This window comes from Sprattus sprattus, assembly GCF_963457725.1.
Source record: "Sprattus sprattus genome assembly, chromosome: 6".
In the NCBI taxonomy this organism is placed as follows: domain Eukaryota; kingdom Metazoa; phylum Chordata; class Actinopteri; order Clupeiformes; family Clupeidae; genus Sprattus; species Sprattus sprattus.
The window spans coordinates 16959687-16980250 of record NC_137925.1 but is presented as its reverse complement, the minus strand read 5'-3'; the positions used below and the strand labels follow the sequence as shown (position 1 = coordinate 16980250).

The window sequence follows — 20564 nt, the reverse complement described above, 5'->3', positions numbered from 1 at the left end:
GAACCTCACCATTTGTGCCTTCATCCAAATCAGTTGCAAATACTTTTATTACAGTTGTTCCAGCCGCGACATTTTCATGTAATGTTGCCGAGTAAACATCCTGGCTAAAAACAGGGCGGTTGTCGTTAATATCTGACACAGAAACCGTAATGTTCAGTTTCCCTGATCTGGGTGGACTGCCTCCATCGGTAGCTGTCAAAATCAGAGTGTGCTGAGCTTTTCGCTCTCTATCGAGAGGTTTCTTTAGAACTAAGAAAGGGAGTTTATCCTCTCCTCTGTCTCTTATTTCCAAATCAAAATGATCATTTTGGCTTAATTTATACAAACGGACGCCATTTATTCCTAAATCGGGGTCGTGTGCTGTTTGGAGTTGAAATCGAGCACCAGGTAGTGTGATTTCCGTAATTTCTAATCGTTTCTCTTTATCAGCGAAAGTGGGTGAATGGTCATTTAAATCAGTTATTTCAATTCCAATGTAATGTATCTCTAAAGGATTTTCAACTGCAATCTTCAAATTTACTACACATGCTTCATTGCCATCGCATAACATCTCTCTGTCGATTTCATTTTCAACATACAACACGCCATTGTTTTGATTAACCTGGAAAAGAGCGTCCTTAGATCCAGAAACGACTCGAAACCTTCGCTCGACAAGAGTACTCAGGTCGAGACCTAAATCCTTAGCAATGTTTCCGACAACGGTTCCCTCCTTTGCCTCCTCTGGAATGGAATACCTTATTTGTGCAGAAATCCGCTCTCCGAAAGACAACAGCAACGAGAAACATAAAGCACTCCACCACAACTCCCCTCCGTGTCTTTGTCCGACTTCTGCCATCGCGGAAAATCCTCGCAAAGCTCCCAGTGAATGTCCAGTTACTGCTTCATGGATGATGCGAAATATTTAATTGCTACAAAGGTGGCATTTTTGATAACAAAACTCAGTCAGCAATATAGTAAGCCATTTTCAAAAGGGATGCCATGCCGTTCGCTCTCTCTGTATGAATGAGACTGAAATGACACCGAGCAATATAAGGCAGGGGCAACTCCCTTCACAGGCAACACTGACACCGCGTGGATAACCAAACAAACAGATGCTAGTTTATCTGTGGCCACCGTGGATAAGGAAGTTCAATAAAAAAAAAAAATGCTCCTGAAATGAAAGCTCTCGTTTACCTCCCCTGAAGATCTTGGGGTAATGGCAGAAATAAAGCAGACATTAGCAGAAATATCCAGGACCCTGGAGAGCTCCATGTCGAGTATGACTGTTTCCCCCTCACAATGTGGAAGCTTTTCGCACTTGAAACAACCTTTTCTGTCACTGCACATTTACACATGCAAAGTCATAAACCATTTCATATAATGTGTCCCAATTTAATAAAACTTGATCAATAAAAGTAACACCAATACAGAAACAGTAACAACTTAGACGTGTTATCGTTCAAAAACCCGACCAAAGAGCAGCAACGTAAACTGTGCTAGTGAAGAATTAGACCAGCCCTTACCTCACCAGATGCTCTCCTCCTGCGATCAGGTACAACCAACGTATTTCCATTGCTTCCTGGAACTATTGTAGAACCGATACTCATTCTGGGCCCAACTAGCATGTATCTTTTGTCACCAGATCTGTACTGGATGCTGTGGCATAGAGTTCCATCATAGTTCGGGTCTTGCAAGTACTTTGAAGAATAGTCATTAGGTTTTGAACATTGCATCGCTATCAAGACAACGATGCTGATTATAAAAAGCACCGAAACAGATCCCAGAGTTATCATCAAATAGAAAGTAACGTTGTCTTCTTCGTCTTTAACGGTTCTTGTCAGATCAGACGCTGCAAAAGCTTCTTTGGGCTCCACAACTTTAATTACCATGGTGGCAGTTGCAGAAAGAGAAACGTTCCCGTTGTCTTTTACAAGAACAACTAATTTATGTTCAGCCACGTCTGTTTCTGTGAATGCACGCAGAGTCCTTATCTGTCCCGTATAGCGATCCAAACCGAATAAAGTGTGGTCCGTAACTTCATGGAGAGAAAATAGCAACCAGCCATTATATCCAGTATCAGCGTCGTAGGCCCTCACTTTGGTAACCAAATGCCCAGCGTTCACATTGCGCGGAATCTCCTCCACACCCTCAGCAGAACCGTTCGCACTGACTGGGGACAAGATAACTGGAGGATTGTCGTTCTGGTCCAGAACAAACACGTTTATTGTTGCGTTGCTGCTAAGGGACGGAGTCCCAGAGTCAGTGGCTTGTACATGAAATTGGAACTTTTTAATCGTTTCATAGTCGAAACTTTTGAGTGCATGTATGTGGCCGTTATCAGGATGTATATTCAGAAAAGAAGCCATGTCGGTCTGTGCTCCATTTCCTCTGAGAATGTGATACTTGATTTCTGCATTTTCATCCAAATCTTTATCAAAAGCGTTTACTGAAAATATAGATGCGCCAGCTGCATTATTTTCGACTAAATACAATTCAAGAGGATTTTGAGGAAATTCTGGACTATTGTCATTTACATCAGATATGTCAATGTTTAAAGTCTTAAATGCAGATAGAGGTGGCTTGCCCAAGTCAGTTGCTGTTAATGTGATATCATAGTGAGATTGGCTTTCTCGATCTAAACGGGCCTTTGTTACCAGTGAGTACATGTTATCTTGAATTGAAGGTTTCAACTCAAAAGGTACATTTTCTGATATGGTGCACTGCACTTTGCCATTTAGACCGGAATCCTTATCTGTCACACTTATGAGCGAAATGACGGTTCCGGGTTTACTATCCTCAGCAACCACGTTAGACAAAGATGTGACCTCAATTTCAGGGGTGTTATCATTAGCATCTTGAATTTTTATTATGACCCTGCAGTCTGTTGTCAAAGGAGGCTGTCCACTGTCAGATGCCTGGATATCCAGCTTGTAAACTGCAGTTTTCTCAAAATCTATCTCCCCTTTCACTACAATTTCCCCTGTTTTGCTGTCCAGACTAAATATATCGTACATTCTAGAGTTAACGTCACTTCCGAATGTGTACACCACATCCCCATTTGGGCCTTCATCTAAATCAGTTGCAAATACCTTTACTGCAGTTGTTCCCACCCCTACGTTTTCATCTAATGTTGCTGAATAAACATCCTTGCTAAAAACAGGTCGGTTGTCATTGCTGTCAAGAACAAAAACTGTAATGTTCAGTTTCCCTGATCTTGGTGGACTGCCTCCATCGGTAGCGGTCAAAATCAAAGTATGCTGAGCTTTGCGCTCCCTATCGAGGGGTTTCTGAAGTACCAAGAAAGGCAGTTTATCATCTCCTCTGTCTCTTATTTCTAAATCAAAATGTTCATTCTGACTTAATTTATACAGACGGACACCATGTGTCCCTAAATCAGGATCATGCGCTGTTTGTAGTTGAAATCGAGCACTAGCGAGCGTACTCTCTGCAATTTCGATACGTTTCTCTTTATCAGCGAAAGTGGGTGAATGGTCGTTTATATCAGTTATTTCAATTCCAATGTAATGTATCTCTAAAGGATTTTCAACTGCAATCTTCAAATTTACTACACAGGCTTCAATGCCATCGCATAATATCTCCCGGTCGATTTCCTTTTCAACATACAGCACGCCATTGTTCTGATTAACCTGGAAAAGAGCGTCCTCAGATCCAGAAACAACTCGAAACCGTCGTTCGACCAGAGTACTCACGTCGAGACCTAAATCCTTAGCAATGTTGCCGACAACGGTTCCCTCCTTTGCCTCCTCTGGAACGGAATACCTTATTTGTGCAGAAGTCCGCTCTCCAAAAGACAACAGCAACGGGAAACATAAAGCAATCCACCACAACTCCCTTCTGTGTCTTTGTCCGGGGTCTGTCATAGCGAAATTTCCTCGCTGAACTCCCAGTCAATAGCCAGTTATTGATTCATATATGATGCGAAATATGTCCAGTTGTTACAAAAAGTGACATTCTATATAACAAAACATCGTCAACTACAATATTTCCACCAGCAATACCGACCCGTGGCTCTTTCTCGGAAAGAATGAGACAAACATCACACGGAGCAATATAAAGGGCAGGGCCAGTCCTTTCCAAGTCAACACTGACACCGTGTGGATGTTAGTCAGTCTCCGTCAGAGACCATCGAAGTCGCGCTATGAAAGTCTGCTTAAATCATTCATGTAAACCTGACTTGACGCCCGTCGTTGGTATACGCCATAAGAGAGCTTTCATCACTGTGATGTACCGTTTATCTCCGGATCTGTACTGGATGCTGTGGCACAGTGTATGCGTCGTACGCCCTCACTTATCAGTGACCAAATATCCTGGGTTGGCATTGCGCATCCGATATCTGAACGTCAAAGTTTTGAATGTTGAAAGTGGCGGCTGGCCAAAGTCGAACGCAGCTATTGTGATGTCATAATATGACACAATCTCAAATTGATAGTTTTCAGCTGACGTCAGAATGACCAGCTGAAGGGCAAAAAAGACGTTCCACAGCTGTTTAACACGGGAGTTAATACAGGAACCACCCACCTCTCAAGCTCTTTAATATAAGTTAGTAAAATGCCAGACAGTTGTTGCTCGGTTGGCTGTTTAAATCGGCGAGGAGACAAGCCCAGATTCAGTTTTTATCGCATTTAAAACCCGCTACCGCTCCTGCCAGCTGATCAAAAAAATGTTTATTTCGCCGTGCTGGCAGCTGATTGTAGACGCCTTCTGCGTCAACTTTTCTCGGACACACAGTAAAGTAGCCTTACTTTTGGAGATGGAAATAAAAGCAGTCACCCTGTTCTGGTCGCCTAATTTATCAGAATAACTACCTAAAATGGGAATAAGTCAAGTAATAAAGACAAGAAACAAAGCATCAAAACGATTCAAAGTGGATTACCCAGCTGCTGATCTACCTAAGTATCTAAGCAAGCAAGTAGGCTAGGCTAGTGTATTTTGTCATTCAACTAGTAATACTACAATGTCAGTAATATATATGGGAAGATCATTTAAGTTGTCATTCGCCAAACAAGGTTTTCGTAGCCTACTTAAACCAGGGACCGTTTAAACCAGGGAATTGTGTCAAAAAATAAAGAACATCGTTGGGTAGGCTAACGGCTGCTAGCTTACAGCAGGTACCTAGTTATTAGATGGCACTCATCTTTGCACTGATTATGAAAATGTTTTTTAGTTTTCACCTTCCGGACGACATCGTTGTGAACCCAACCACTTCTGAAAATTAAATAACTATCTGTGCTTTTGTAGGCTTTCAGTTTTTGAGATGTGTCTGTGGACGGATTTCCTATTAGATAGATGTGAATATCTCCACACTGGAGTTCAGACAGGGACTTCGGGGAGGTTAACGAAATAAAAATGTCAGGACAGCTGCAGTAAATGTATGACAAGTTCCTAATTAGTTTTCCCCTCTGAATATTTCTGTCTGGCTATAGTGGTATAGTCTGTGGTTGATGGCAATCGTAGTTGAGTAGGCACTGCTCGAAGTTTTCCACTGTTTCTCGCTGTTTCGCTGTTCCTTTTGCCCGCCAGGTAACAATTGTAGTGACGTCACTGAAAACTATCAATTATTTTTAGTAACCAGGAAATACATGTTATCTTGAAATGATGGTTTCAACTCAAATGGCATATCACACAAAATACTACACAAAACTTTTCCATTGACACCAGAGAAAGACTATAGAAATTTACTCTACAGCACTGAGTAAAATGACTGTATCGGGTTTCGCATCTTTGGAGACTGTTGACAGTCTTTAGGGCCAAATGCATGAAGAGGGCCACACGAAACATAGCACGCACCCTGCACTAGGTTCATTGCTGTTGTAACGTGCATATGAAAAGCACCCATTTTCTTTAAGATGGTCAGAGTTTTATGTCAGGACTTGCACATTTAAAACGTTATTTTCCTGCACAGAATATGGGGGACAAAGCAGACGATACACACACGTAATATAAGACAATAGTGCAGTTTTTCAGCACCTCGGAGAGCTCCATAGTTGCGGAACCGCATGACCATTAATACACAGACAGACGCAGCCGCATAATAAGTAGATGCGTATGTGAGAGAGAGAGTGAGAGTGTGTGTGTTTGTGTATGTGTGTGTGTGAGAGAGAGAGAGAGAGAGAGTGTGTGTGTGTGTGTGTGTGTGTGTGTGTGTGTGTGTGTGTGTGTGTGTGAGAGAGAGAGAGAGAGTTGGGAAAGAATACAAGAGAGACATGTTAACTGAACAAAAGACCAGCTCTTACCTCACAAGAAGCTGTCCTCCTGCGATCAGGTACAACCAGGGTATTTCCATTGCTTCCTGGAACTATTGTAGAACCGATGCTCATTCTGGGCCCAACTAGCATGTACCTTTTGTCACCAGATCTGTATTGGATGCTGTGACACAATGTCCCATCATAGTTTGGATCTTGTAAATACTTTGAGGAGTAGTCCGTGGGCTTGGAGCATTGCATGATTATCAATACTATGATGCTGATGAGAAAAAGCACGGAAACTGAACCTAAAGTTATAATCAAATAGAATGTAACGTTGTTTTCTTCGTCGTTGTGTATCGAGCTTTTTACATCGGATGCTGCAAAAGCCTCTTTGGGTTCTACCACGTTAACATTCACAGTTGCTGTAGCCGAGAGTGAAACGTTCCCGTTATCTTTCACTAATATGACGAGTTTGTGCCGAGCTTCGTCAGTCTCTGTGAACGAACGCAGAGTCCTTATCTGTCCCGTATAGCGGTCCAAGCCGAAGAGGGTGTGGTCACTAACTTCCAACAGTGAAAAGAGTAACCAGCCATTGTATCCTATATCTGCGTCATAGGCCCTCACCTTAGACACTAGATACCCTGCGTTCACATTGCGCGGTGTTTCTTCCACTCCTTCAGCGGAACCATTTGCGCTTACTGGAGAAAGAATCGCAGGTGAGTTGTCGTTCCGGTCCATAATAAACACATTTACAGTCACGTTGCTGCTAAGTGGTGGAGTTCCCGAGTCTTTGGCAATAACGTGAAACTGGAATGTTTTCAGTGTCTCAAAATCAAAACTTTTCAATGCGTAAATAGTTCCATTGTCTTCATTGATATTTAAGAAAGCTGTTACGCTGTGCCCAGTGCTTGTTCTATCCAGTGAATATGAAACACGTGCATTATCTCCGTCATCCATGTCATTTGCGCTAACAGTGAAAATAGACATGCCTGGTTTATTATTTTCAGGCAAGTAAAATGTATACGGGCTTTGACTGAATGAAGGCCTGTTGTCGTTTACATCCTCTATGTCAACTTCAATGATCTTAGTAGCGGCTAAAGGGGGTGTTCCTAAGTCTTTCACTGTTATTTCAATGCTATATGTTGCCTTGGATTCTTTATCAACGTGCTCTTTGGTTATAAGGGAGTAAAAATTGCCATCCGAGGACTGCTTAAGATCGAATGGAACGTCAAGGGGCACGGAACAAACTACCTGACCATTCTTGCCAGAGTCAAGGTCTGTTACTCCTATCAAAGCAACTACCGTACCTGGTGGTGCGTCCTCAGGTATACGGCTTGAAAGAGAGGTGACGTCGATCTCTGGTTGGTTGTCATTCACATCCTCCACCTTAACTACGACGTTACAGTGTGTGGATAGTGGCCAAGCTCCTTTGTCCGAAGCCAGTATCTTAAGATCATACACCTGTTTCTCTTCAAAATCGAGACCACTTTTTATTCTCAATTCACCCGTTTTATTGTCCAGACTGAAGAGGTCAGACGCACCATTCCTAAATTTGCTTCGTAATGAAAACATAATTTCTCCGTTGACACCTGCGTCTGGATCAGAGGCGTCAACTCGCACTAAAAATGTTCCCTCTGGTGCATTTTCTTTGACACTGACTGTGTATTTAGATTTATTGCATACAGGTGTATTGTCATTAACGTCCAACACGATAATACTGATATTTAGAGTTCCGGACTTCTGTGGTTTACCACCATCTAAGGCTGTCAGTAACACATCTATTTGTCCTCTGAGCTCCCTATCTAGTTGTTTTTGTAAGATTAAAAAGGGAGTTTTCCCCTCCTCTCCGAACTCATCCGTTTCCAAACGAAAATACTGATTTTGGCTGAGTTTATAAGACTGCAGTTCATTTATTCCTATGTCGGGATCATGTGCCCCCTCCAGCTGGAATCGTGTCCCTGTTGTAACAGATTCCAGTATTTCTAAATTATAATTTTCATCAGCAAAAGACGGAGGATTGTCATTAATGTCAGTAATTTCCACATTTATCTGATGCATCTCTAATGGATTCTCGATCACAGCTTTGAGAGTAACCAAACACGGGCTGGTTTTGGCACATAATTCCTCTCTGTCTATCCTTTGACTGACAAACAAAGCACCGTCTCTCTGGTTTACCTGAAACAGTTCCTGTTTGGTCCCTGTGACTATGCGCAGGTTGCGATCAGGTAATGTTGTAGAGTCAAATCCCAAATCTTTAGCGATATTCCCAACAGTAGATCCGACCTTTAATTCCTCGTGGATGGTGTACCGTATCTGCGCCGCTATTCCTCTCCAGAGAAAGAACAAACACGTAAAATGTAGGGCCGTCCTTCCGAGTAATCTCTTTCGAACACTTTCCCTCGCCATGCTCAGAATTTCATTGACAAATATTAGCCACACTACCGACAAGACTGGTCATGTTCTATATGATGGTAATAATAGTATGCGCAGCCGTCATTGTTGGTCCGTTCTGTGCCTCTTCCTTTTTGTTTTTCCCGTCGCGCAGCTGCATCTGGGATGGAGGCTGGTAGTGATACACCCAGTGGAATGTGTCAATGATCTGACAGCGCCCCTGGGTGGCGGAAAAGGATGACGGGAGTAAGAAACCCCAATTAAGCTCATTGGATGCAGACAACACACAGAGGCCCTCTGATGGTCGCACTTTTCTACTTCAATCGAATGGCAGTCAAAAGAGCAGCATGAATTTTACATTTGAAGATTTTGTAAATCACAATTCAACAGTTCAATTTTGCATAATTATAAAACTGTAGCCAGGTTTGTCTCATTAATGCAAAAATGTATTTAGTTATGTCGTTAGTTCGCATTGTAAAGTTTATTGTGTATTAGTGTAGAGGAAGTGGGCTTGCATGTAGTATTAGTGGTGCACCTCTTCGTGTGCCATTGTAACATTGCTTCTGCTGAGCACGATTTGCACAGCATCCAGAGGACGTGATTGGTTTTCCCAGCTATGGCAAAAACCACTCTCTAACACTAGTGAACAGCGACGCTATGTGGTGACAGGGAGCAGACCACGTGACCTGACGACAGTTTTTTTTTTTTTTGCAGTTACAACTGTGTTGCTGTGAGCATGCGGGCTTTTTAGCTCTGACGCCAGCTGAACATGTCTCATGCCTTTATTATGCCTTCCATACCTGTAACCTGTATACTATATGCAGCTCCGTTAATGCTGTCTAAACTGTACAGGATTCACTATGATTGACAGCCGTTGTTTTTTTTTACTAGCGCTATTTATTGGGCCATATTTTTCTTTTGAAGAAATGGAGCATTAATGACACACAACGAAAACACATATATAAAATTAGCTGTGCGTACTGAGTTTGACATCGCTGACATCAGTTGTACAGATTTATCTAGCTGTGTCCTCCGTCATATTCATAACTCTCTTACCGAAAATGAGTGAATGTGCGAAACATATTCTTAAGATTCCAAAAATATGTTCTTCCTATCACATGAGGGTAATAGTCTGAATGCAGCGTGGTGTAGTGTGAGACGAGCTGTGGCGCATGTCAGAATATCAAATTACACACTGCTCGAGAGCTCAGCACATTCTCCCCCTCTCCCGGCGAGCACGGCGTTTCTATGGCAACGGACCTTGCACGAGGCAGGTCGTTGTCCGCGGTGCTGAGGCAAGGCGCTGGAGAAGGAGACGGGGTGGGGGAGGGGGACAAAGCCATATGCACCTAAAATGAATTACAGTCGAATCTTGTTTTCTCCTTAGTCTCTTCATTTTTAATTCAACCTTTTTGGTCAGATGACAGCTTAGATTTCTGTTTTACAGCCCCCCTCCAACACACACACACACACACACTCACACATCGTCCCCACCTATAATCTATCAGCATTGTCAAAAAAAAAGACTGCTGTCGCCTAGTAACACGCAGCCTCTACTGTTCTGCTCAGCATCATCTGTGCTTGTGTGTGTCTGTGTGTCTGTGTGTGTGTGTGTGTGTGTGTGTGTGTGTGTGTGTGTGTGTGTGTGTGTGTGTGTGTGTGTGAATGAGAGACAGAAACAGGGTGTGTCTGGTTTGGGGGTTTGGATGCACAATGATGTGGGTGGGGGCTGGGAGGGTAAGGATGGGGCTTGGTGCAAAATACAGCAATGAGTTGGAGGGTGTGTGTGTGTGTGTGTGTGTGTGTGTGTGTGTGTGTGTGTGTGTGTGTGTGTGTGTGTGTTCTCTGCATCAGCCTCTGAGCAGTACAGAGAGCAGAGCTGCAGTCTCTCTTTCTCTGTGTGTGGGAGGCAGAAATCTGGGTCAGAAGGAGAGTAGTCGCAGAATCCTGCATACCATTCTAGCACGCTAGAAGTCAAAGCCAGATCTCATTTTAAAGCTTTATTCACACAGTTATATTTACAGTTTAACATGTATAATGTAAACAGTATCTGGTTATTACTAATAGTAGCTACATACAGTATAATTGTCATTTAAAAAAAAGATTGTTCATATAGAAATGAGACACCATCTCCAAGTCAGTCCCATCCCTTATCATCATGACACCATCTTTAGGATGACCTCATCCCTATCCATCCAAACAAGCACCACGCCACACACTTACATGCTTGTGCATCCTACACACACACACACACACACACGCACACACACACGCAAACACGCACACACACACACACACTCACTGTCTCTCACACTCGAGGACTGTCAGACACACACATGTGAAGGCAGGCATAGACATACTACAGCTCGCTACTATCCAAACATAAGAGCATACGTTTTTTGAACAGCATTGATCATAACATTGATCATTCCAATTTTACCTGTGAAACAGTCACTGAATACAAAATGATCAGCAGTTACATCAGAACAAGGCTCCCTTTTCTTAATGAAACACCTCATTGCTGTCTCTGCCATGGTTACCCTTACCATATAAAACTGACATTTGGACAAGTCTTTGTTTGCAACCAAAATCACCCAAATATGTCTCAGTTCATAGTGCTTTCAAATACAATTTTCAGACATGTCTGTAGCAAGAAAATGCATTAACATACCAGCCCCCTGGAAGGGACTGTGTCACACTTGACATCAAATGTTCTATATTTCTATTGTAGAGCAAAAACGAAGTGATGGAACTGTGGATCATAGTCCACAGCTTGTTGCTTTTTATCCCCTACACCCCTCATGTATGTAGCTAGAAGACAGACATCACTTTACACAAAACTAACAGCTGAAGCAGTGAGGGTCTTGGAAGCGATCTCAGGCCCCATATGTTCTGTGCTTAGGCTGGGACTGAATTAGTGCCTGAGACACCCTCCCCCCGCTCCTGCACAAAACTCAGTGTTTGTGTTGAAAAGGTTGTGAGGCCATCTGATCACCAGCAGTGCAGTAATGCACTTACTCAGCTCCCGCTCCACCAGTCCCCACACCCGCTGCAGGGACACAGGCCGGGTCACTTCAGGTTCGAGAGAGAGGATAGAGCAAACTCACTCAATCTGGAATGCATAAATGGGTGCTCCATTTCCACTATCAGGGAAAATAGCGTCAGGTTTAATTAATAACTGTGGCTTTCATGAGCAGTGTGTGTGTGACCCACTTTTAGCAGTGGTACCATCAGCACCAGCTAAGAGTTAGCACGCCTTTCATGAGAACTCAGTGTGCCTTCTGAAGTGAAAGCTGGCTGGAATGGCTATTACTGATTGTTGACTACTTGTGTCGAAATCAGGACAGAGTGTTCCAAGAACTTCCTACCCCAGCCTTCTGCTGTTTGTCTAGGCTGTACACAGCTGAAACACAGCTGTTTTTCGTTTTCTCCCCTCTATCCGTCTCTCTCTCCTTCACTCGCTTTCCCCCAGTTGCCTAACAGGAAATCGGAGAAAAATAGCTGTTAAACACAGAGTCTTTGTAATACACCCACCATCTCACACACTCACAGACTGGCATCTGTGACAGGCACAAATGTCTACACATGAGAACATGACCCTTTGCCAAGAATGGCCTTTTCTAATGCCGTGACCTCAGTTAGACCTGCTGACCTTACTGGCCTGAGGCAGCTTCCAGACCCTCTGCTTCTCTTACCAGGAAATCTATCAAATGCATAAGCAATAACCATGACTGTTGAAGGGACAGCATAATACAACACAGTATAATACTGTAGATCAAAAGAAGACACCTATATATTGCACCACTAGTATAATACCATACACAAAGCACTTTCAGAAGCTTGCACAAGAAAGTAAAGCAGCAGTTGCAGTTAAGATCAACATTAGAAAATATCTGGTATTTTCATACCAACTGCCATATTTTTTGGTATAAAATAAAGAAATCTACAAAAAATACATGAGGAAACTGGACTGGTGTAGTACATTGCACACTACCATCTTTTGTTGTAATGATAATAAAGCATTACCATAGAATCAAAGCACATTAAAATCACATTCCCAACAATCAGATAACTGTTTTAACAGCCATACCGAAAAAGAGGAGAAAGAAAAAGAAAACATTTAAACAAACAAACAAATTTAAACAAACCATGTTAATCGTGATTGGTTTGGCATTAAAGCCAAGGAAACCCCCCAGACCAATCACTGTGTGAGCATGTCATGAAGATTAGAATGGTTTAAAGGGTGGCCAGGGTCCACATCCAGCTTGAAATGCAACCAAATTAAAAGCTGAAACAAGAAGAGTTGTCTGGCATTGGTTCATTGGCAAATCCCTGCCCTAGGTTGTCTCCTCAGCGCCCTGTAAATTGGCCTGACTGAACCGCACTGATGTTTCTGTTGCTGGCTAAGAGGCTGTCTGTAAGTAGAGACAGAACAGTCGGCCTTCAGTTTCGCTAATCAATCTGACTCCTCACTCAGTGGTGAGTAGTTTATGAATATTTAAAAACAGGACCAGCAAGGCGCTTTGTGTGCCTTTGATTGTGTGCACCACACAGGCGCGGGGAAGGAATAGTGAGGGACTGACGGTGTCTTTCTTTTGTCGTCAGTTGTGTCCAGTGCAGAAGAAATCATGCAAATCTGTGTGTCCTGATTTTGAGCTGAAGTAATTGCTGTTGTTTTGATAAAATACTGGTATCAGATTATGATTACATTGGGTACTATGAACAAAATGTGTAAGGTGTTCAGCGGCAATACAACCTTTATATATAAGAAGGGCAAGGTGGTCTGATATTTGCAGGCATTTTGCAGGAACACATCCCTACTGAATTAGCTGAAAACAGTGATATTACATAGTCTGAAGATACCCTTTTCTGTACATATTGTTTTCTGAGTTTCAGTGTTTTTTATCTTTTCTTTTTATTCTCATTTTGAACACACACCATTTCTTTTCCATGCCATCAGTTCACGTTCGCAACAGAACAATCCCTTACTCCTCTCTGCCATGTTGGGTTCCGTGGTTTTCCGTTCTGTCCTCCATCAGATCCAGTCCACATTCGTAGCATTTTCCCAGTTGTCCTCACTCCAGTGAGGATGTATGGTTAACATGAAGGAGCCAGAAGCGTGAAGGTCGTGGCCATGCAGAGTCATGTGGGCTGACAGGCAGGATGAAGAGGCTTTGATGACGACGGTGGCTGTGTGTGACGGAGCAGAGAGGGCCAGGGCTGGTCAGCCATGGTCCAGGGTGAAGGCCGGGGAGGGCCTGTCGTGGCTTGTGCAGGTGTGTGGGAGGATGAGTGGGGGTGAGAAGGGCAGGTGGCCCCAGGAGCCTCGTGGTTTTTTCAGCTCATCGTGGGCAGGCAGGGCTGTACAGGGGGGTTGAGAGATGGGTGGGTGGTGGTGGTGGGGTCCTCCTGACGTCACTCCGGCACCAGCGTAGCCAGGAGGGGCCTCACGAGGAGCTGCTGCTGGTGGTGGTGGAGTCCTGCCAACGAGAGAGAGAGAGAACACACTTCAGACCCAAATCAGGTGGTTCACACCGCACTGAGATCCCAGCACCTGGGCCGGGATCTGACAACACATCTCATGCAGCCGAGGCCTGTCAATCAAACATGGGGGCTACAGGCCTGTCAATCAAACATGGGGGCTACAGGCACGGTGATAGACAAGGGCGTGGGATGGTGAGAGGTGAGGGGGAGTTTACTGATGCGTTCCATGCGAGTCGACTGTATGGGGGTGGGGGTGAGGTTGATGGAAGACTGTGGGGTTACTTTAACTTATGAGTTCAACCCTCATGACCACCGAGTTCAGGTCACAAGTAGAAATTCACCAGGGTCCGTTTAGGAACATAGTAACAACCATTTTGCTCACCAAACAAACTATCCAACTCACACACAAACGATCCAACCACCCAAAATACATACGTCACGTACATTGATTTGCTCAGATCTACCGAATGGTGTGTCAAACAGGGGTTCTTAGTCCTGACCCTGGGGGTCCCGTGCATTGCACACTCTCTATCTGAGTCTGCTCCAAGCACACCTGATTGAAGTCTGTGTACTTGTTCAGCTAATCAAGAGTACCACTGATGACTTCATTCAGGTGTACAGAGCAGGGACAGATGGAAGACATGCAGTATAGGGGGGGTTCCAAGCACAGCATTAAGAACCTCTGTTGTACAATATACAGACAAACATCCGTAAACTCATGCACAGAACCGTGTGGAAGGCCTTAGGGTTTCGAATTAAAGGAATAGATATGAATTTTGTGTGTGTGTGTGTGTGTTTTCCTAACTCTGCCGCTATAGTGGTATGTGCAGATTTGGGAAGGGACTGGCTGCAGTCTGGCATGTCAGGCGTGACAGGGATGTGCCCAAGAAGGAGTGGATGTGAGGGGGCATACCATACTCCCTGCCTCAATATGGACTACCACTTCTGCCTCTGCCAAATAGATGATCATAGATTATCAGCATATTACTGGCCATTACTACACAGCCATGTGGTGAAAGATCACATAGCAAAGACTGTCTTGGCAGAGATGACGTACCCACTGCTTGAAAGACAATGATATCGGTTGCAACATGCATGTGGGCTGTTTAACCGGTTATGATGATATATAGTGAGATGTTGTTATGTGATGTCATAATGATCATCCATCATCAAAAAGCCTTGGGGTGAGACGAGCCAATCAGCTGTTAGTCCGGCCAAAAGGAGCTTTTGGGGTTGAGTGGTTGGGGGGGGGGGGGGGGGTTACTACATAATATATGTCCACAGCTGCTCCTCCATTTAGGTTAGGGTAACACGACAAAAAGAACTCTACTAACAAAAACAAAAAAACAACAGACATCTAGGGAAAAAAACAAACACTTGTTTCTGGAAACATCAAAGGTGACCATCATTCAGGACCTCCTAAGGGCCAAGAAGGGCTGCATACCTCCAGCTGTGGGAAGGGATCTCTCTCATTTTGAGTACTTTAGAGCAGAAACAAAAGAAGAAACAAGCATTTTAATGAGCAGATCATTATGAACAGCACAAAAAGGAAGCCTACCTCTTATGTGGCTTTGAGGCATGTTGTCATGTCTGTCTAAAATTATCCAAAGATTATTAAAACTGTGATGATTATCAGTATCATGATATACTATGGGAGCTGGAATAAGCTCTTACAGCACATTTCAGGTCACTATATACAGCTGAGTCATTTATGACAGAATGAGTTAATTCATTTAAAACAGTACATGTAAGCAGGATATTCCAGTTCATGATAATGCCATTTTATCAGTGAACGTATGGAGTTGATGAGGACATGAGCACAGGTCAGATATACGCCGGACAGCCTGAAGTGGAGGAAAAATGTTAGAAGAAAAAACACCCTGCATTTCTGACTGTAGTCGCTCATCTTCTTTACATGTGGATTATTTCCAGCCTCTCTCTCTCTCTCTCTCCCTCCTTCTTACATGTACACACACACACACACACACACACACACACACACACACACACACACACATTCAGTTTGGAGAGAGAGAGAGAGAGAGAGAAGACTTATTTTTGCTATGTACTTACCAGTCCTGCTTTTGCAACCTTGATCAGGAAGAAATTCTTGGTAAGTCATAGTTTTCAACTGACACACTAAGCAAATGTATTCTTCCATATGTATTGTAGGCCTGAAAAGTATTCATAATTTATATAATATCTAAGAATCATGTGCCGCTATGTTTTGTGAAGCAAAATGGCAGGAGAAAAATAAATATGTGCACATCTTTACAAATCTATGCAATGAAACACCTTGATCTTTTGGAATTCTACACATGCCACTTGTTAAGCAGTGTATTTGGCCTATCCAAGGCCCCTAAAAAAAAAAACCTCATTCTCAATGCACACATGTTCTGAACCATAAGGTTCCATAATTCCTGAAACCATTCTTAAAAATGAAAGACGCATTTCAGGAGAATATAGTTATTCTGCGCCAACAATGTGGTCTCCTCCTGGATAGTCACAGAGAGCCAGACTCATAGCATTCATGTCTGCATTTGTAACAGTGAAACAGAAATGTAGGTCACAGAGCCGACCACCGGGGCTGCAAACTCCTCAAACAGCCAGCCTGGTCTGGTGCAGCTGTGTTCTTCATCAGGTGCCTACTGACAAGCCAGAGGCTACAGAGCACAGCTGACAAGGAGAAACCTGTGAGCAGGTCTCCATGCCTAAGCACCAGGCCCAGCTCCTGATGAACACGTCTCCATGCCTAAGCACCAGGCCCAGCTCCAGCTGAATACGTCTCATGCTAAAGCACCAGGCCCAGCTCCAGCTGAACACGTCTCCATGCCTAAGCACCAGGCCCAGCTCCAGATGAACACATCTCATGCAAACGCACCAGGCCCAGCTCCAGAGGAGCAGAGCAGCGAGACACATGTGCTATATTGCCATCTATTACACACACTGCTTATCATGTTTGCATTAGTACAGCAGGCTATATTCCCTATTGCCAGACAAAGTTGAATTACCTTGTTCTTTTGCAATAAGAAATGTTGGATTCTACTTACAACTGAGAGACATGAGTCCCTAGATATTCAGATATCTAACTGTGTTGTAAACAATATAACAACCACCTTTTGCCACTGGTCATTTAATAATGCCATCCTTTCCTCCCGTTCTCTTCTTAACACGTTTCCTGTGAGGAGTCAGCAACAATAGTGTTGCTCTCACTGATCACACTGTTCCTGCAGAGAGGAGTAGCGGCACTAGGTCAGCGGTTCTGACCGTGTCTGAGAATGGGCACCAGCACAGTGAGCAGTAACAGGAGTGACACTAAACGCAATCCTAATGCCAGAAAAAGGTTCAAGTCTGAAAAACCTTATTTGGAAGGCGCCTCAGCCATGTTACTCAAGAAGTTAACCCTCATTTAGTTCCTCCCAGTGGCAGAAAGTTCAGGTTCGCCTGTATCTTTGGCAGTGACAGTGAAGCTATATTGGCTGGGATCTGGTACTCAACATCCACATGGTTCTGATTTCCCCACAGGCTGAATAAAAGGAGCATCTGGGTTATGAATGAAATTTTATTTTATATAAGTTACGTAATGAGTTGGCGTCTACCCATCTACCCGTCTGCCTCTGGATTTTTTCCTCTGGGCCATGTGGAGAAACTGACTGGAGTGTTATCGTTCTGGTCCATGATAATAATGATGTCAACAGGAAGTGATGTGTGGACAAATGCCTGAATCCCTATGTTCAATGTAGAAAAGAAAATCCTTCTTAATTTCTTTAGGAAAATTAATGAATCAACAGAATAAGTTGTAGCTGACTAACGGCTCTGGTTTTGATCCACGCCATATGAGTACTTCTCTGCTCTAGTGCTGCTTGCAGTATGGGAATAACATTGAATCAACAAGTATGTGTCTTACTGCACTGTGACGAAAGTTACCTCTGGAGATGGCAACTGACCTAATAGTATTTTATCTCACCTGAAGTGTCGAGGCAGCTGAATCGCTGGTCTCCGTCAGACCTGTGCCTCTTGGTAAACTGGACACAACATACCGCGCCCCCTTTGGCGGCGGCTGCCTGACGACCAGCTTCCCTTTCCTCGTCTGTTCAAGGAACATACTGTACCAGTAGGCATCGTTTGAGACCAGTGTAGAATCCGCAAAGGTAGAGTTCCTCTCTGAACTGATCACACTGTTCCTACTAGGAGGAGCTGCTTTACTGGGATTCGGTTTCTGGCACTTCAGCACGATGGTGACCAGTATGGTGATCAGTAACAGAAATGACACAAAGCCCAATCCAATAACGAGATAAAGGTTATGGTCAAAAAAGATGTCATATGCCAAAGGCTCTTCAGTTATGTCTGAGTACGATTTCAGGGCCGTTTCCACTGTTGAAAGTTTGATTGTAACTGTCGCAGACAGAGCGGGCTCTCCGTTATCCTTGGCAATCACAATCAAGCGCTGAAGGCGCGCGTCTCTGTAACTGAACATTCTCATAGTCCGAATCTCTCCGTTGTACTGGTCCAGACTAAATAAGGTGGCATCAGTGTTCACTAGGAACTGATATGATATCCGTGAATTGTGCACAGAGTCTGTGTCTATTGCGATAACTTTAGCCACCAGAGATCCTTTGTCTGTAGATCTTGGAATCTTTTCCTCAACCACGGACCCGTGCGCGCGCCACGGAGATACAATAACTGGTGTGTTGTCATTCTGGTCCATGATAATAATATGAACTGTAACGTTACTGCTGAGTGGAGGGATACCGGAATCCCTTGCTTCAATGTGGAAGAGGAACTCCTTTTCTATCTCATAGTCAAACGTTTTCAGCGCGTAAAGGTTACCATTCTCTGGGTTGATGGAAAAGAGCATTGACATAGACGTGTTCGCAATTTCCTTTTCTATGATAAAGTATACTAAGTATTGGTTTTCGTGGAGGTCTGGATCAAAGGCTGTCGGGGAACTTAACAGTGCTCCAGGCGCATTGTTCTCCACAACTGGAATTGTGTACAGCGACTGAGGGAATTGGGGAACGTTGTCGTTAACGTCTAACAACTCCAGCGTTATAGTTTCATTGTCGAACAATGGTGGAGAGCCCCTATCCGTAACTGTGAATGTAATAGCATACTCTGGTACTTTTTCCCGATCTAACGGTTTTGAAATGACAAGCTCGTAATAGTTATCTGCTGACTTTTTCAATGAAAAGGGTAGTGTGTCAGAAATATGGATGTCCACAATCCCATTTTCTCCAGAGTCTTTATCACTGACACTGACCACTGCAATAACAGTGTCTACGACCACGTCTTCTTTAATTGGACTGTGGAAGGACTTTATTGATATTTCTGGATGATTGTCATTCATATCGGTCACTAAGACTGTTAATTTACATTGGCTGGATAGAGAATTTGCGCCTTTATCCTTTGCTATAATCTCCATGTCATATATTTTGAAATCCTCATAATTGATCGTGGATTTGACACGGATTTCGCCATTAGTGGGATTTAAACCGAATGTTTCTTGTGTCTTTTCTGATGTATACAGACTGAAAGAGTATTCAATATCGGAGTTGGAACCTTCATCTAAATCTGTTGCATTTAATTTAGCCACAAGGCTGCCAATAGGTGCGTTTTCTGATAAGTTTATTGTGTAGTTGTCTTTCTCGAACTGAGGTGCATTGTCATTTGTGTCCAACACGCGAACAATGATACTTGCTGTGCCAGAGCGCGTGGGGACCCCACCGTCTAAAGCTGTGAGTATTAGATTGTGGATTGCCTTCTTTTCTCGGTCTAAAGGTTTTGTCAGAATCAAATCGGCAAATTTAGAACCATCTCTGCCTGTCTGTATTTCAATGTTAAAATGCTCGCTCTCACTTAAACGATACGTTTTAATTGAGTTCGTGCCGAAATCGGGGTCGACAGCATGGTTCAGAGAAAACCTCTCTCCTGTAGGAGTAGACTCAGAAATATCTAAATGCATGGTATCTCTGCGGAACTGGGGTGCATTGTCATTAATGTCAACTATTTCTAACTCAATATTAAACATTCGTATGGGATTTTCGATGGTTGCATCCAGTTTAAGAAAACAGTTTGACGTCGTCATTTTCGAAGGACACAAAATTTCTCTATCAATCCTTTCCAAAATGTAGAGGTCACCAGTTGCTCTGTTCACATCCAGATATTTCCTATTGGCGATAACGTCTAACCGCATCTTACGTTTCGTTAAAGACTGAACGTCTAGCCCTAGATCCGTAGCCAGGTTGGCCACCACCGATCTTTCCTCCATTTCCTCTGGTATAGTGTAGTGGGTAACGGCAGATGTTCTTCTCAGGCTGGCATATAGACATATAAATACCGAGACGTACCTTATCCATTGCAACCCTCGAATATGTGACTCCATATTTTGATTATTCTGTATAGTCGACGAAAAATAAAAGGATTCTGTTTAAATACGACAACACGGCATTCTTCCAATGCCTCCTGTAAAGCACAAACCCAAACTGGGCGTGAAATGAGCACAAC

At 43.5% G+C, this 20564-nt stretch overlaps 2 protein-coding genes across 3 annotated transcripts; both read right to left on the bottom strand.

Annotated features, from left to right (window-relative positions):
* Positions 1-1475: 1475 nt before the first annotated feature.
* On the bottom strand, positions 1476-9919 carry LOC308367033 (protocadherin gamma-A5-like; the record flags this gene model as incomplete). The annotated part of the gene is made up of 3 exons (XM_080840855.1): positions 1476-1535; positions 6267-8514; positions 9837-9919. The coding sequence occupies 3 exons, from the start codon at positions 9917-9919 to the stop codon at positions 1476-1478; spliced, it is 2391 nt and encodes a 796-aa protein (XP_080696981.1).
* A 713-nt stretch (positions 9920-10632) lies between these two features.
* Positions 10633-20500, bottom strand: LOC308366933 (protocadherin alpha-C2-like). Of its 2 annotated transcripts, XM_080840734.1 has the most exons (3): positions 18028-20500; positions 15505-15541; positions 10633-14056 (listed from the first exon to the last, which is right to left on the bottom strand). In XM_080840734.1, exons 1-2 carry the CDS (start codon positions 20440-20442, stop codon positions 15530-15532), a joined length of 2427 nt encoding a protein of 808 aa, XP_080696860.1. In that variant the 5' UTR covers positions 20443-20500; the 3' UTR covers positions 10633-14056; positions 15505-15529. The 2 variants fall into 2 exon arrangements, with proteins under 2 accessions (XP_080696860.1, XP_080696859.1); XM_080840733.1 differs by lacking the exon at positions 15505-15541.
* Between the last annotated feature and the right edge of the window lie 64 nt (positions 20501-20564).

Excerpts from the sequence above, each read along its gene's own strand:
- LOC308366933 (XM_080840733.1), bottom strand. The coding sequence starts at position 20,442 with ATGGAGTCACATATTCGAGGGTTGCAATGGATAAGGTACGTCTCGGTA. Across the intron at positions 14,057-18,027 it reads CAGCTGCCTCGACACTTCAG|GACTCCACCACCACCAGCAG; the intron begins GTGAGATAAAAT and ends TCTCGTTGGCAG.